The following is a 17,681-nucleotide window of genomic DNA, read 5'->3' on the forward strand; positions in this document are numbered from 1 at the left end:
ACCCCTCAATCAACAGCACAACGACATGATCTGGTCATTATCATAATGCTGTTAGTGACAGCTTGCTGAGTGTAAATTTGCTGCTCCATTTTGCACATTCCAACTACACTTCAAAAGTACCTCATTGACTGTAAAGCATTTTGAACTGTCCTGAGGTTGTGAAAGGTGCTATATAAATGAATGGCTTTCTTTTTACCTCTGGTCTGTGTAGCCTGGCTCTCATCTCCCAGACCATCATCATCTCCTCCGTATGTCCGAATTGGTGAGCGAGCATAGGTGTGTTTCTGGATTAAATTCTCCACACTTTCTCTGTGAAACAGAAGATCTAGTGTAAATGTGTGAAACCCAGTAGATATCTTGTGTCAGTAAATGTCAGATAAATACCTGGAAAGCCCTGTATTACCTTATTGATTTTCATGTCGTGATGAGGCTCTATCACATGTAAATTGTATGAGCCACAGGGTGTTATCCTTATTTATACAGAGCTATGATCAATTAGCAATGCTAAGTCAAATATTCCAACCATTTTCAACAGGACGTCTATTTAAGTTCCACTTAAATATTCTCTTTTCTATCTTTACTGCTTTACATTTTTCACTAAATGTGCAATATTTTAATTTTGCTTTAAATATTACCACTGCCTCTTCACTCACTTTGAACTCCCTCAGAGCTATCTCCTCTCAACTGGCTGTTCAATCTTGTTTGGCTTCATTTGCAAACTTGATCAGCTGGTATTATGAAGTTTTCCGTTAAAGTGAGAGGAGGTCAGCATCCCAGCTCTTTCTCAAACATTACAAATAAAAGCATTACATTTAACTCACAGATAAGTGACTAGGAAATGATAATGCCAATTTTGAAAAATTACTTCTTTGTTTTACTAACCCCAGAAAATATTTCATCAAAAAAAATCGAAAATTCAAAACCTGAAAAACAATGGGTTAAGATATGTTGCTTCCTATCTAATTCTTGAATGAGGGTGATTGAAGGAAGCAGAAGAGTCCATTCAACCTTCTCTTCCTGTGATAGCTTTGTTTCTCTTTTTCAAATGTTAATCTAATTCCCTTCTAGAACCCTACTGAATCTGCTTCACCACCTTTTTACGTGGAACATTTCAGATCACATTTCAATGTATTTTCTCACCTGCCTGTTGGTTTTGTCAACTCATTCTGAAATCTAACTTTAATTTTCTCCGAACTCCACCAGATGTTAGAATCTCAAAGTGTGTTTTAGAAATCTCCCTTGTTTTCAGTTTAAATTCTTATTCTGAAACAGATGTTATCGCCCCATTCTCACGAATCTCCATCCATCCACGTATTCCAACAGAGCAGGTACCAACATTCACTGTGCCGGGCTATGTATTCTGAGCAGGGATCCGAGTGTTTCAAAGCTGACTCAGATTTTAAAAAACGCACGGAATCCCTTTGGAAACACAGACACGGCACCGTCAAATATCATTGAGGTCGGGAAGTATAATTTTCCCGAGAAATCAGTTGTGCATTTGATAATTATTTCTTTCTCGTGCCCATATGCATCTGCGGGTAGTATTCCTGCTTTAAACATGAATATCCCTTTACTCGCAGTGGAACTATTCCTTACAGCCGAATTATTTGCTATTGGCGAAGACAAATCACTGACGGTCACGGGAGAATGTTGTATAAATATTTTGAGATAGCGGCACATTTAGCCTCATTTACTCAATAATTAATTGTTCGGATACAGTCAACCCAGAGAGGTTTTAATCGAATTGAATTATTCCAGTGGAAAAGAAACTCGGTACAATTAGTTTCTAATTTAAAGGTAAAGTCGCTACAGTCCTACCAGACAATAGGGCTGTTCTCTCATTGAAGAGAGCGATGACTGGAGGTGGTTTCACCTGAGGCTCACCGTGCCTCAGTGAGGGGAGAGTTTAGTGAGAGGGTCCTTCATGGTGGTGCAGGTATTGATCCCACGCTGTTCGCGTTACTCTGCATCTCAAGCCAACCACCTGAGCTAACCTACACCCTCCCCACTGCATTCTCTGATGACTGACCCCGCCCCCGACAACAACCAATCAACTCAGAGTCGTGTCTTTTAAAATATTCCGCGCCGGTCACTGTCCACTTCTGCCATGTGCTAGATAACAAAGTGTGGAGCTGGATGAACACAGCAGGACAAGCAGCATCTCAGGAGCACAAAAGCTGACGTTTCGGACCGAGACTGCCATGTGCCGCTGGTGTTGCATATTTGATTGCTTCGCTGTAATATAAACAAAATGTGCCAAATCTGAGAGCGGAGTTTGTCAGTGGGACATGTCCAGGATTAGTAATTGAAGTTTCAGGGATCAAATTCATTTTTAATTTTTTTCCTGACAAGATCTACCCTCGTGGTCCCACTGGAAGTGTGCCTTTGTTCAGGTTCTGAAGGCTGTCTCTAATGGCAGTGAGCTGCCGGCTCTCAGGCAAAATGCAGTTACTGTCAACTTCCAACCTGAATATGTTTAATCATCGGGGGACCAGCTCTGCGGCGGTATTCAATCAGTAACCGGGAGAATCGGATTATTCGGCTGTTTGTCCCAGTAACAGACTGTAAACTAATCACATTTCTAGCGCCCTCAGAGGACTCATCGATCAGATTCAATCCGGCCCCTCAACAGGCTTCAGACAAATGAGACTTTTACACACTGGCCGTCAGTTAGAATGCTCAACTCCCAAACCCCTCTCTCAAACAAAATACTCAAACATTTTTCAAGAGGTAGAGGCGAATATAGATTTTAAAATCTTTCCCCTCCCCGTTTCTGTGAGCAGTTTAGAATGAGCAATACGCAGATTACTGCCCATCAAAGTTAACGGAGGGGACCGTGTATCGAGGGCAATGTAGCACACACACAGTGTACACACAAGACCGACACAGGCACAGTCTGGACACAGTAAAGAAAAAGTGGGCACACAGTATACACAATGTGCAGACACTTTGCACACAGCACAGACACAGGCACATAGCGCACACAGTGTACACACAGTACAGACACAGACACACAGTGCACACACACTACTGGCAAAGGCACACAGTGTACTCACAGTACAGACACAGGCACATAGTGCACACAGTGTACACACAATACATTCACAGGCACATAGTGCACACAGGGTACACACAGTACAGACACAGGCACAGAGTGTACACAGTGTACACACAGTAAAGACATAGGCACAAAGTGCACACAGTATCCACACAGTACAGACACCGACACATAGCGTACACAGTGTACACACTGTACAGACACAGGCACATAGTGCACACAGTGGACACACAGTATAGACACAGGCAGACAGTGTACACAGTGTACACACAGTACCGACACGTGCACACAGTGTACACACAGTACAGACACAGGCACACAGAGCACACAGAGCACACAGTGCACACACAGTTCGGACACAGGCACACAGTGTACACACAGTACAGACACAGGCACATAGCGCACACAGTGTACACACAGTACAAACACAGGCACATAGTGCACACAGTGTACACAAAGTACAGACACAGGCACATAGTGTACACATTGTACAGACACAGGCACACAGTGTACACACAGTACAGACACAGGCGCATAGTGCACAAGGAGCACACACAGTAGAGACACAGGCACATAGTGCACACAGTACAGATACAGGAACACAGTGCACACAGTGTACACACAGTACAGACACAGGAACATAGTGCACACAGTGTCACACAGTACAGACAGAGGCACACAGTGTACACACAGTACAGGCACACAGTGCACACAGTGTACACACAGTACAGACACAGTGCACACAGTGTACACACAGTACAGACACAGGCACACAGTGCACACAGTGTACACAGAGTACAGACACAGTCACATAGTGCACACAGAGGACACACAGTTCGGACACAGGCAGACAGTGTACACACACTACAGACACAGGCACACAGTGCACACAGTGTACACACAGTACAGACACAGGCACAAAGTGTATACACAGTACAGACACAGGCACACAGTACAGACACAGGCACATAGAGCACACAGTGTACACACAGTACAGACACAGGCACAAAGCACACACATAATACAGGCACACAGTGTACACACAGTACAGACACAGTGCACACCGTGTACACACAGTATAGACACAGGCACATAGTGCACACAGTGTACACACAGTTCGGACACAGGCACACAGTGTACACACAGTACAGACAGAGGCACATAGTGCACAAGGAGCACACACAGTACAGGCACAGGCACATCGTGCACACAGTGTACACACAGTACAGACACAGGCACATAGCGCACACAGTGTACACACAGTACATTCACAGGCACATAGTGCACACAGGGTACACACAGTACAGACACAGGCACAGAGTGTACACAGTGTACACACAGTACAGACACAGGCACACAGTGCACACTGTGTCCACACAGTACAGACACCGACACATAGCATACACAGTGTACACAATGTACAGACACAGGCACATAGTGCACACAGTGGACACACAGTACAGACACAGGCATACAGTGTACACAGTGTACACACAGTACCGACGCGGGCACACAGTGCACACAGTGTACACACAGTTCGGACACAGGCACACAGTGTACACACAGTACAGACACAGGCACATAGTGCACACTGTGTCCACACAGTACAGACACAGGCACACAGTGCACACAGTGTACACACAGTACAGACACAGGCACACAGAGCACACAGTGTACACACAGTACAGACACAGGCATATGGCGCACACAGTGTGCACACTGTACAGACACAGGCACACAGTGTACACACAGTACAGACACAGGCACACAGTGCACACAGTGTACACACAATACAGGCACAGGCACATAGCGCACACCCTGTACGCACAGTACAGACACAGGCACACAGCGCACACCCTGTACGCACAGTACAGACACAGGCATACAGCGCACACAGTGGACACACAGTACAGACACATAGCGCACGCCCTGTACACACAGTACAGACACAGGCACATAGCGCACACCCTGTACACACAGTACAGACACAGGCACATAGCGCACACCCTGTACGCACAGTACAGACACAGGCACACAGCGCACACAGTGGACACACAGTACAGACACAGGCACATAGTGCACACAGTGTACACACAGTAGAGACAAAGGCACAGAGTGTACACATTGTACACACAGTACAGACACAGGCACAAAGTGCACACAGTGTCCACACAGTACAGACAACGACACATAGCGTACACAGTGTACACACTGTACAGACACAGGCACATAGTGCACACAGTGTACACACAGTACACACAAAGGCACACAGTGTACACACAGAACAGACACAGGCAAATAGTGCACACAGTGGACACACAGTACAGACACAGGCAGACAGAGTACACAGTGTACACACAGTACAGGCACAGGCATACAGTGCACACACAGTACAGACACGGGCACACAGTGTACACACAGTACAGGCACAGGCACACAGTGTACAGACAATAGAGTCACAGGCACACAGAGCACACAGTGTACACACAGTTTGGACACAGGCACACAGTGTACCCACAGTACAGCCACAGGCACACAGAGCACACAGTGTAGACACCGTACAGAGACAGGCACAGAGTGTACACACAGTACAGGCACAGGCACACAGTGCACACTGTGTCCACACAGTACAGACACAGGCACATAGCGCACACAGTGTAAACACAGTACAGACACAGGCACATAGTGCACACAGTGTACACACAGTAAAGACACAGGCACACAGACCACACAGTGTACACACAGTACAGACACAGGCATATAGCGCACACAGCTTACACACAGTACAGACAAAGGAAGACAGTGCACACAGTGAACACACAGTACAGGCACAGGCACACAGAGCACACAGTGCACACACAGTACTGACACAAGCACACAGTGCACACAGTGTACATATAGTACAGACACAGGCACATAGCGCACACCCTGTACACACAGCACAGACACAGGCACATAGTGCACACAGGGTACACACAGTACAGACACCGACACATAGCGTACACAGAGTACACACAGTACAGACACAGGCACATAGTGCAAACAGTGTACACACAGTACAGACACAGGCACATAACACACACAGTGTACACACAGTACAGACACCAACACATAGCGCGCACAGTACAGACAGAGGCACACAGTGCACAAAGTGGACACACAGTACAGACACAGGCACACAGGGTACACACAGTACAGACACAGGCAAACGGTGTACACATGGCACAGACTCAGGCGCAAAGTGCACACAGTGTACACACAGTACAGACACAGGCACACAGTGTACACACAGTACAGGCACAAGCACACAGTGTACACACAGTACAGGCACAGGCACATAGTGTATACACAGTACAGACACAGGCACATAACGCACACAGCGTACACACAGTACAGACACAGGCACAAAGTGTACACACAGTACAGACAAAGGCAAACAGTGTACACACAGTACAGACACAGGCAAAGAGTGTACACACAGTACAGACACAGGCACACAGTGTACCCAGTGTACACACAGTACAGACACAGGCACATAGCGCAGACAGCATACACACAGTACAGACACAGGCACACCGTGCACACAGTGTACACCGTGTACAGACAGTACAGACACAGGCACACAGTGTACACACAGTACAGACAAAGGCAAACAGTGTACACACAGTACAGACACAGGCACACAGTGCACAGAGTGTACACACAGTACAGACACAGGCACACAGTGTACACACAGTACAGGCACAGGCACATAGCGCACACAGTGTATACACAGTACAGACACAGGCACATAACGGACACAGTGTACACACAGTACAGACACAGGCACACAGTGTACACACTGTACAGACACAGGCACATAGCGCAGACAGCATACACACAGTACAGACACAGGCACACAGTGCACACTGTGTACACCGTGTACAGACAGTACAGACACAGGCACACAGTGTACACACAGTACAGACAAAGGCAAACAGTGTACACACAGTACAGACACAGGCACATAGAGCACACAGTGTACACACTGTACAGACACAGGCAAATAGCGGACACAGTGTACACACAGTACAGACACAGGCACATAACGCAAACAGCATACACACAGTACAGACACAGGCACACAGTGCACACAGTGTACATAGTGTACAGACAGTACAGACACAGGCACACAGTGTACACACAGTACAGGCACATAGCGCACACAGTGTATACACAGTACAGACACAGACACATAACAGACACAGTGTACACACAGTACAGACACAGGCACATAACGCAAACAGCATACACACAGTACAGACACAGGCACACAGTGCACACAGTGTACATAGTGTACAGACAGTACAGACACAGGCACACAGTGTACACACAGTACAGACAAAGGCAAACAGTGTGCACACAGTACAGACACAGGCACACAGTGCACAGAGTGTACACACAGTACAGGCACAGGCACACAGTGTACACACAGTACAGGCACAGGCACATAGCGCACACAGTGTATACACAGTACAGACACAGGCACATAACGGACACAATGTACACACAGTACAGACACAGGCACATAACGCAAACAGCATACACACAGTACAGACACAGGCACACAGTGCACACAGTGTACACAGTGCACAGACAGTACAGACACAGGCGCACAGTGTACACACAGTACATACAAAGGCAAACAGTGTACAGACAGTACAGACACAGGCACACAGTGTACACACAGTACAGACACAGGCGCACAGTGTACACACAGTACATACAAAGGTAAACAGTGTACACACAGTACAGACACAGGCACATAGAGCACACAGTGTACACACAGTACAGGCACAGGCACATAGCACACACAGCTTACACACAGAACAGACACAGGCACACAGTGTACACAGTGTACAGACACAGGCACACAGTGCACACAGTGTACATAGTGTACAGACAGTACAGACACAGGCACACAGTGTACACACAGTACAGACAAAGGCAAACAGTGTACACACAGTACAGACACAGGCACACAGTGCACACACAGTACTGACACAGGCACATAGCGCACACAGTGTACACAAAGTACAGACACAGGCACATAGCACACACAGTGTACATACAGTACAGACACAGGCACATAGTGCACACAAGGTACACACAGTACAGACACAGGCAGACAGTGCACACACAGTACAGACAGAAGCACACAGTGCACACAGTGTACACATAGTACAGACACAGGCACACAGTGTACACACAGTACAGACACAGGCACACGGTGTACACACAGTACAGACACAGGCACACAGTGTTCACACAGTACAGACACAGGCAAACAGTGTACACACAGTACACCCACAGGCGCATAGTGCACACAGGGTATACACAGTACAGACACTGGCACACAGTGTACACACAGTAAAGACACAGGCACACAGTGCACACAGTGTAAACCGTGCACACACAGTGCCGACAAAGGCAAACAGTGTACACACAGTACAGACACAGGCACACAGTCTACACACAGTACTGACACAGGCACAGAGTGCACACAGTGTAAACCGTGCACACACAGTGCCGACAAAGGCAAACAGTGTACACACAGTACAGACACAGGCACACAGCCTACACACAGTACTGACACAGGCACAGAGTGCACACACAGTACAGACACAGGCACATAGCGCACACAGTGTACACACAGTACAGACACAGGCACATAGTGCACACAGGGTACACACAGTACAGACACAGGCACAAAGTGCACACAGTGTACACACATTACAGACACAGGCACATAGCGCACACAGTTTACACACAGTACAGACACAGGCACATAGTGCACAAAGGGTACACACAGTACACACACAGGCATATAGCGCACACAGGGTACACACAGTACAGACACAGGCACACAGTGTACACACAGTACAGGCACAGGCACATAGTGCACAGTGTACACACAGTTTGGATACAGGCACACAGTGTACACACAGTTAGGACACATGCACATAACGCACACAGTGTTCACACAGTACAGACACAGGAACACAGTGTACACACAGTACAGACACAGGCACACAGTGTACACACAGTGCAGACACAAGCACACAGAGCACACAGTGTTCACACAGTACAGACACAGGCACACAGTGTACACACAGTGCAGACACAGGCAAACAGTGTACACAGATTACACCCACAGGCGCATAGTGCACACAGGGTATACACAGTACAGACACAGGCACACAGTGTACACACAGTACAGACACAGGCACACAGAGCACACAGTGTTCACACAGTACAGACACAGGCACACAGTGTACACACAGTACACCCACAGGCGCATAGTGCACACAGGGTGTACACAGTACAGACACAGGCACACAGTGTACACACAGTACAGGCATAGGCACACAGTGTACACACAGTAAAGACACAGGCACACAGTGCACACAGTGTAAACAGTGTACACACAGTGCCGACAAAGGCAAACAGTGTACACACAGTACAGACACAGGCACACAGTCTACACACAGTACTGACATAGGCACAGAGTGCACACACAGTACAGACACAGGCACATAGCGCACACAGTGTACACACAGTACAGACACAGGCACATAGTGCACACAGGGTACACACAGTACAGAAACAGTCACAAAGTGCACACAGTGTACACACAGTACAGACACAGGCACATAGTGCACAAAGGGTACACACAGTACAGACACAGGCACACAGTGTACAAACAGTACACACACAGGCATATAGCGCACACAGGGTACACACAGTACAGGCACAGGCACATAGTGCACAGTGGACACACAGTTTGGACACAGGCACACAGTGTACACACAGTTCGGACACATGCACATAACGCACACAGTGTACACACCGTACAGACACCGACACATAGCGTACACAGTGTACACACTGTACAGACACAGGCACATAGTGCACACAGGGTACGCACAGTACACACAAAGGCACAGAGTGTACACACAGAACAGACACAGGCACACAGTGCACACAGTGTACACACAGTACAGACACAGGCATATAGCGCACACAGGGTACATACAGTACAGACACAGGCACATAACACACACAGTGTACACAAAGTACAGACACAGTGCACACAGTGTATACACAGTACCGACACAGGCACACAGTGCACACAGTGCACTCACAATACAGACACACACACATAGTGCACAGTGTAGACACAGTTCTGACACAGGCACACAGTGTACACACAGTACAGCCACAGCCACAGAGTGTACACACAGTACAGATACAAGCACACAGTGTACACACAGTACAGACACAGGCACACAGCGCACACACAGTACAGACACAGGCAAACAGTGCACACAGTGTACAGACACAGGCACATAGTGTACACAGTGCACACACAGTACAGACACAGGCACAAATTGCAAACAGTTTACACACAGTACAGGCACAGGCACACAGTGCACACAGTGTACACACAGTACAGACACAGGCACACAGTGCACACAGTGTACACACAGTACAGACACAGGCACATAGCGCACACAGTGGACACATAGTACAGACACAGGCACACAGTGCACACAGTGTACACACAGTACAGACACAGGCACATAGTGCACACAGTGTACACACAGTACAGACACAGGCACACAGTGCACACACAGTACAGACACAGGCACATAGCGCACACAGTGTACACACAGTACAGACTCAGGCACATAACACACACAGTGTACACACAGTACAGACACAGGCACATAGTGCACACAGTGTACACACAGTACAGACACAGGGACACAGTGTACACACAGTACAGACACCAGCACACAGTGCACACAGGTGTACACACAGTACAGACACAGGCACACAGCGCACACAGTGTACATACAGTACAGACACAGTCACACAGTGTACACACAGCACAGACACAGGCACACAGTGCACACAGTGTACACACAGTACAGACACAGCCACAGAGTATACACACAGTACAGACACAGGCAAACAGTGTACACACAGTACAGACACAGGCACAAAGCGCACACAATGTTCACACAGTACAGACACAGGCACATAGTGAACACAGTGTACACACAGTACAGACACAGACACATAGTGCACACAGGGTACACACAGTACAGACACAGTGCACATAGCGCACACAGTGTACACACAGTACACACACAGGCATATTGCGCACACAGGGTACACACAGTACAGACACAGGCACACAGTGTACAAAACGTACAGGCACAGGCACATAGAGCACACAGCGGACACACAGTACTGACACAGGCACAGAGTGCACACAGTGTACACACAGTACAGGCACAGGCACATAGTGCCCACAGTGTACACACATTACAGACACAGGCACATAGCGCACACAGTTTACACACAGTACAGACACAGGCACTTAGTGCACACAGGGTACACACAGTACAGACACAGGCAGACAGTGCACACACAGTACAGACACAGGCACTCAGTGCGCACAGTGTACACACAGTACCAACACAGGCACATAGTGTGCACAGTGTACACACAACACAGACACATGCACATAACGCACACAGTGTACACACAGTACAGACACCGACACATAGCGTACACAATGTACACACAGTACAGACACAGGCACATAGTGCACACAGTGTACACACAGAACAGACACAGGCACACAGTGTACACACAGAACAGACACAGGCACACAGTGCACACAGTGTACACATAGTACAGAAACATGCACACAGAGCACACAGTGTACACACAGTACAGACACAGGCACATAACACACACAGTGTACACAAAGTACAGACACAGTGCACACAGTGTACACACAGTACAGACACAGGCACACAGTGCACTCACAATACAGACACAGACACATAGTGCACAGTGTACACACAGTTCGGATACAGGCACACAGTGTACACACAGTACAGACACAGGCACATAGTGCACACAGTGTATACACAGTACAGACACAGGCACAAAGTGCACATAGTGTCCACACAGTACAGACACAGGCATAGAGCCCACACAGTGTACTCACAGTACCGACACAGGCACATAACGCAGACAGTGTACACACACTACAGACACAGGCACATAGTGGATACAGTGTACACACAGTAAAGACACAGTTCACACAGTATACACACAGTAGAGACACAGGCACACAGTGCACACAGAGTACACACAGTACAGACACAGGCACACAGTGCACAGAGTGCACACAAAGTATAGATACAGGCACATAGTGCACAGACTGTACACACAGTTGAGACACAGGCAAACAGTGCACAGAGTGCACACACAGTACAGACACAGGCAGAAAGCGCACACAATGTACACACAGTACAGACACAGGCACACTGAGTACACAGTGCAGACACAGGCACACAGTACAAACAGTGTACACACAGTAGACACAGGCACACAGTGCAGACAGCCTACACACAGTACAGACACAGGCACATAGTGCACACAGTGTACACACAGTACAGACACAGGCACATAGTGCACACAGTGTACACACAGTACAGACACAGGCACACAGTGCACACACAGTACAGACACAGGCACACAGCGCACACAGTGCACACACAGTACAGACACAGGCACATAGTGCACACAGTGTACACAGTGTACACACAGTACAGCCACAGCCACAGAGTGTACACACAGTACAGACACAGACACATAGTGCACAGTGTACACACAGTTCGGATACAGGCACACAGTGTACACACAGTACAGACACAGGCACATAGTGCACACAGTGTATACACAGTACAGACACAGGCACAAAGTGCACATAGTGTCCACACAGTACAGACACAGGCATAGAGCCCACACAGTGTACTCACAGTACCGACACAGGCACATAACGCAGACAGTGTACACACACTACAGACACAGGCACATAGTGGATACAGTGTACACACAGTAAAGACACAGTTCACACAGTATACACACAGTAGAGACACAGGCACACAGTGCACACAGAGTACACACAGTACAGACACAGGCACACAGTGCACAGAGTGCACACAAAGTATAGATACAGGCACATAGTGCACAGACTGTACACACAGTTGAGACACAGGCAAACAGTGCACAGAGTGCACACACAGTACAGACACAGGCAGAAAGCGCACACAATGTACACACAGTACAGACACAGGCACACTGAGTACACAGTGCAGACACAGGCACACAGTACAAACAGTGTACACACAGTAGACACAGGCACACAGTGCAGACAGCCTACACACAGTACAGACACAGGCACATAGTGCACACAGTGTACACACAGTACAGACACAGGCACATAGTGCACACAGTGTACACACAGTACAGACACAGGCACACAGTGCACACACAGTACAGACACAGGCACACAGCGCACACAGTGCACACACAGTACAGACACAGGCACATAGTGCACACAGTGTACACAGTGTACACACAGTACAGCCACAGCCACAGAGTGTACACACAGTACAGACACAGGCACACAGTGTACACACAGTACAGACACAGGCACAAAGCTCACACAATGTACAGACAGTACAGACACAGGCACACCGAGTACATAGTACAGACACAGGCACACAGTGTACACACAGTACAGACACAGGCACAAAGTGCACACAGTGTACACACAGTACAGACGCCAACACATAACGTACACAGTGTACACACTGTACAGACACAGGCACATAGTGCACACAGTGTACACAGAGTACACACAAAGGCACACAGTGCACACAGTGTACACATAGTACAGAAACATGCACACAGAGCACACAGTGTACACACAGTACAAACACAGGCATATAGCGCACACAGGGTACACACAGTACAGACACAGGCACACAGTGCACACAGTGTACACACAGGACAGACACAGTGCACACAGTGTACACACAGTACAGACACAGGCACACAGTGCACACACAGTACAGACACAGGCACACAGCGCACACAGTGTACACACACTACAGACACAGGCACACAGTGCACACAGTGTACACAGTGTACACACAGTACAGACACAGCCACAGAGTGTACACACAGTACAGACACAGGCACACAGTGTACACACAGTACAGACACAGGCACACAGCGCACACAGTGTACACACACTACAGACACAGGCACACAGTGCACACAGTGTACACAGTGTACACACAGTACAGACACAGGCACACAGCGCACACACAGTACAGACACAGGCACACAGCGCACACAGTGTACACACACTACAGACACAGGCACACAGTGCACACAGTGTACACAGTGTACACACAGTACAGACACAGCCACAGAGTGTACACACAGTACAGACACAGGCACACAGTGTACACACAGTACAGACACAGGCACAAAGCGCACACAATGTACACACAGTACAGGCACAGGCACACCAAGTACACACTACAGACGCCGACACATAACGTACACAGTGTACACACTGTACAGACACAGGCACATAGTGCACACAGTGTACACAGAGTACACACAAAGGCACATAGTGCACACAGTGTACACATAGTACAGAAACATGCACACAGTGTACACACAGTACAGACACAGGCATATAGCGCACACAGGGTACACACAGTACAGGCACAGGCACACAGCGCACACAGTGTACACACAGTACAGACACCGAAACATAGCATACACAGTGTACACACTGTACAGACACAGGCACATAGTGCACACAGTGTACACACAGTACACACAAAGGCACACAGTGCACACAGTGTACACATAGTACAGAAACATGCACACAGAGCACACAGTGTACACACAGTACAGACACAGGCATATAGCGCACACAGGGTACACACAGTACAGACACAGGCACACAACACACACAGTGTACACACAGGACAGACACAGTGCACACAGTGTACACACAGTACAGACTCAGGCACACAGTGCACACAGTGCACACACAGTACAGACACAGGCACATAGCACACACAGTGTACACACAGTACAGACACAGTCACACAGTGTACACACAGTACAGACACAGGCACACAGTGCACAGAGTGTACACACAGTACAGACACAGGCACATAGCACACACAGTGTACACACAGTACAGACACAGGCACATAGCGCACACAGTGGACACACAGTACAGACACAGGCACACAGTGCACACACAGTACAGACACAGGCAAACAGTGTACCCACAGTACAGACACAGGTGCATAGTGCACACAGTGTACACACAGTACAGACACAGGCACACAGTGCACACACAGTATAGACACAGGCACACAGCACACACAGTGTACACACAGGACAGACACAGGCACACAGTGTACACACAGTACAGCCACAGCCACAAAGTGTACACACAGTACAGACACAGGCACACAGTGTACACACAGTACAGACACAGGCACAAAGCGCACACAATGTATGCACAGTACAGACACAGGCACACCAAGTACACAGTGCAGACACAGGCAAACAGTGCACACAGTGTACACACAGTACAGACACAGGCACATAGTGCACACAGTGCACACACAGTACAGACACAGGCACATAGTGCAATCAGTGTACACACAGTACAGACACAAGCACACAGTGTACACACAGTACAGACACAGGCACATAGTGCACACAGTGTACACACAGCACAGACACAGGCACATAGCGTACACAGTGTACACACTGTACAGACACAGGCACATAGTGCACACAGTGCACACACAGTACACACAAAGGCACACGGTGCACACAGTGTACACATAGCACAGAAACATGCACACAGAGCACACAGTGTACACACAGTACAGACACAGGCATATAGCGCACACGGGGTACACACAGTACAGACACAGGCACACAACACACACAGTGTACACACAGTAGAGACAAAGTGCACACAGTGTACACACAGTACAGACACAGGTACACAGTGCACACAGTACACACACAGGACAGACACAGGCACATAGTGCACAGTGTACACACATTTCAGACACAGGCACACAGTGTACACACAGTACAGACACAGGCACATAGTGCACACAGTGTATACACAGTACAGACACAGGCACAAAGTGCACACAGTGTACACACAGTACAGACACAGGCATAGAGCCCACACGGTGTACACACAGTACCGACACAGGCACATAACGCAGACAGTGTACACACACTACAGACACAGGCACACGGTGCACACAGTGTAGACACAGTAAAGACACAGAGCACACAGTGTACACACAGTACAGACACAGGCACACAGTGTACACAGTGTACACAAAGTATAGACACAGGCACATAGTGCACACAGTGTATGCACAGTACACACAAAGGCACAGAGTGTACACACAGAACAGACACAGGCACACAGTGCACAGAGTGTACACACAGTACAGACACAGGCACATAGCACACACAGTGTACACACAGTACAGACACAGGCACATAGCGCACACAGTGGACACATAGTACAGGCACAGGCACACAGTGCACACAGTGTACACACAGTACAGACACAGGCACATAACACACACAGTGTACACACAGTACAGACACAGTCACACAGTGTACACACAGTACAGACACAGGCACACAGTGCACAGAGTGTACACACAGTACAGACACAGGCACATAGCACACACAGTGTACACACAGTACAGACACAGGCACATAGCGCACACAGTGGACACACAGTACAGACACAGGCACACAGTGCACACACAGTACAGACACAGGCAAACAGTGTACCCACAGTACAGACACAGGCGCATAGTGCACACAGTGTACACACAGTACAGCCACAGCCACAGAGTGTACACACAGTCCAGACACAGGCACACAGTGTACACACAGTTCGGACACAGGCACATCGTGCACACAGTACGGAGTGTACTCACAGTACATACGTGCGCCATGTAAGTATCTACTCTATGGAACAATTTGATTGCTAAGATTTTGGTTAATGACAGGTTTTTATGGTGAGAGAAATGTCACGAAATCTTTTCAGGGGGGACTTTCACTGACAGGGAGACCGGTTCCCGGAGGAATACTGTCGCCTGACGATGCCTCCGAGTGGGGGCGGCGCTTCCGAATGGTGCATTCAGGTAACAGTGAGCTGGAGGGTGCCACAGGGGCTTTCACACCGCCGCAGTAAACTAGTTTCCCCTTCGTATTGCACCCCTGCAGCCCGGGCTGCAGACACACTTGGAATGCAGCCGGAACAGTAAGAGAGTTCAGGAGCACCGCGTACTCCATGTGTCATTTACACTCGCACTCTCTCAAACACGGAGAGCCGGGCAGTACAGAAAACCCGAAGGGGATTTCGGCATTGGGAGCTAAAGGTCGGTGTTTGGAAGAACGGGCCGTCGTCGCTTTCTGTGAAGGAGATGAAAAGAGCAGCGAGTTAGAACGTGCCCAATGTAGTTACATGCCATGGGCTCTGGTCTAGCCGAAGCCCAGAGCGGAACACGTCCAAAACAACATTTCTGAAGAAACGTCAGCCTTCCTGCTCCTGAGATGCTGCTTGGCCTGCTGTGTTCATCCAGCCTCACACCGTGTTATCTCAGATTCTCCAGCATCTGCAGTT

The 17,681-nt window shown here is 48.5% G+C and overlaps 1 protein-coding gene across 2 annotated transcripts in view; it reads right to left on the reverse strand.

The window, feature by feature from the left end:
• tbx20 (T-box transcription factor 20) overlaps window positions 1-17,681 on the reverse strand; it is a 49,718-nt gene that overhangs the window by 14,997 nt on the left and 17,040 nt on the right. For both annotated transcript variants that reach the window (XM_048528626.1, XM_048528625.1), the window contains exon 7: window positions 197-309. In XM_048528626.1, the coding sequence (XP_048384583.1) occupies window positions 197-309 (113 nt within the window). The remainder of the gene's footprint in view (window positions 1-196; window positions 310-17,681) is intronic.

The sequence above is a fragment of the Stegostoma tigrinum genome, chromosome 5, assembly GCF_030684315.1.
Source record: "Stegostoma tigrinum isolate sSteTig4 chromosome 5, sSteTig4.hap1, whole genome shotgun sequence".
Lineage (NCBI taxonomy): Eukaryota > Metazoa > Chordata > Chondrichthyes > Orectolobiformes > Stegostomatidae > Stegostoma > Stegostoma tigrinum.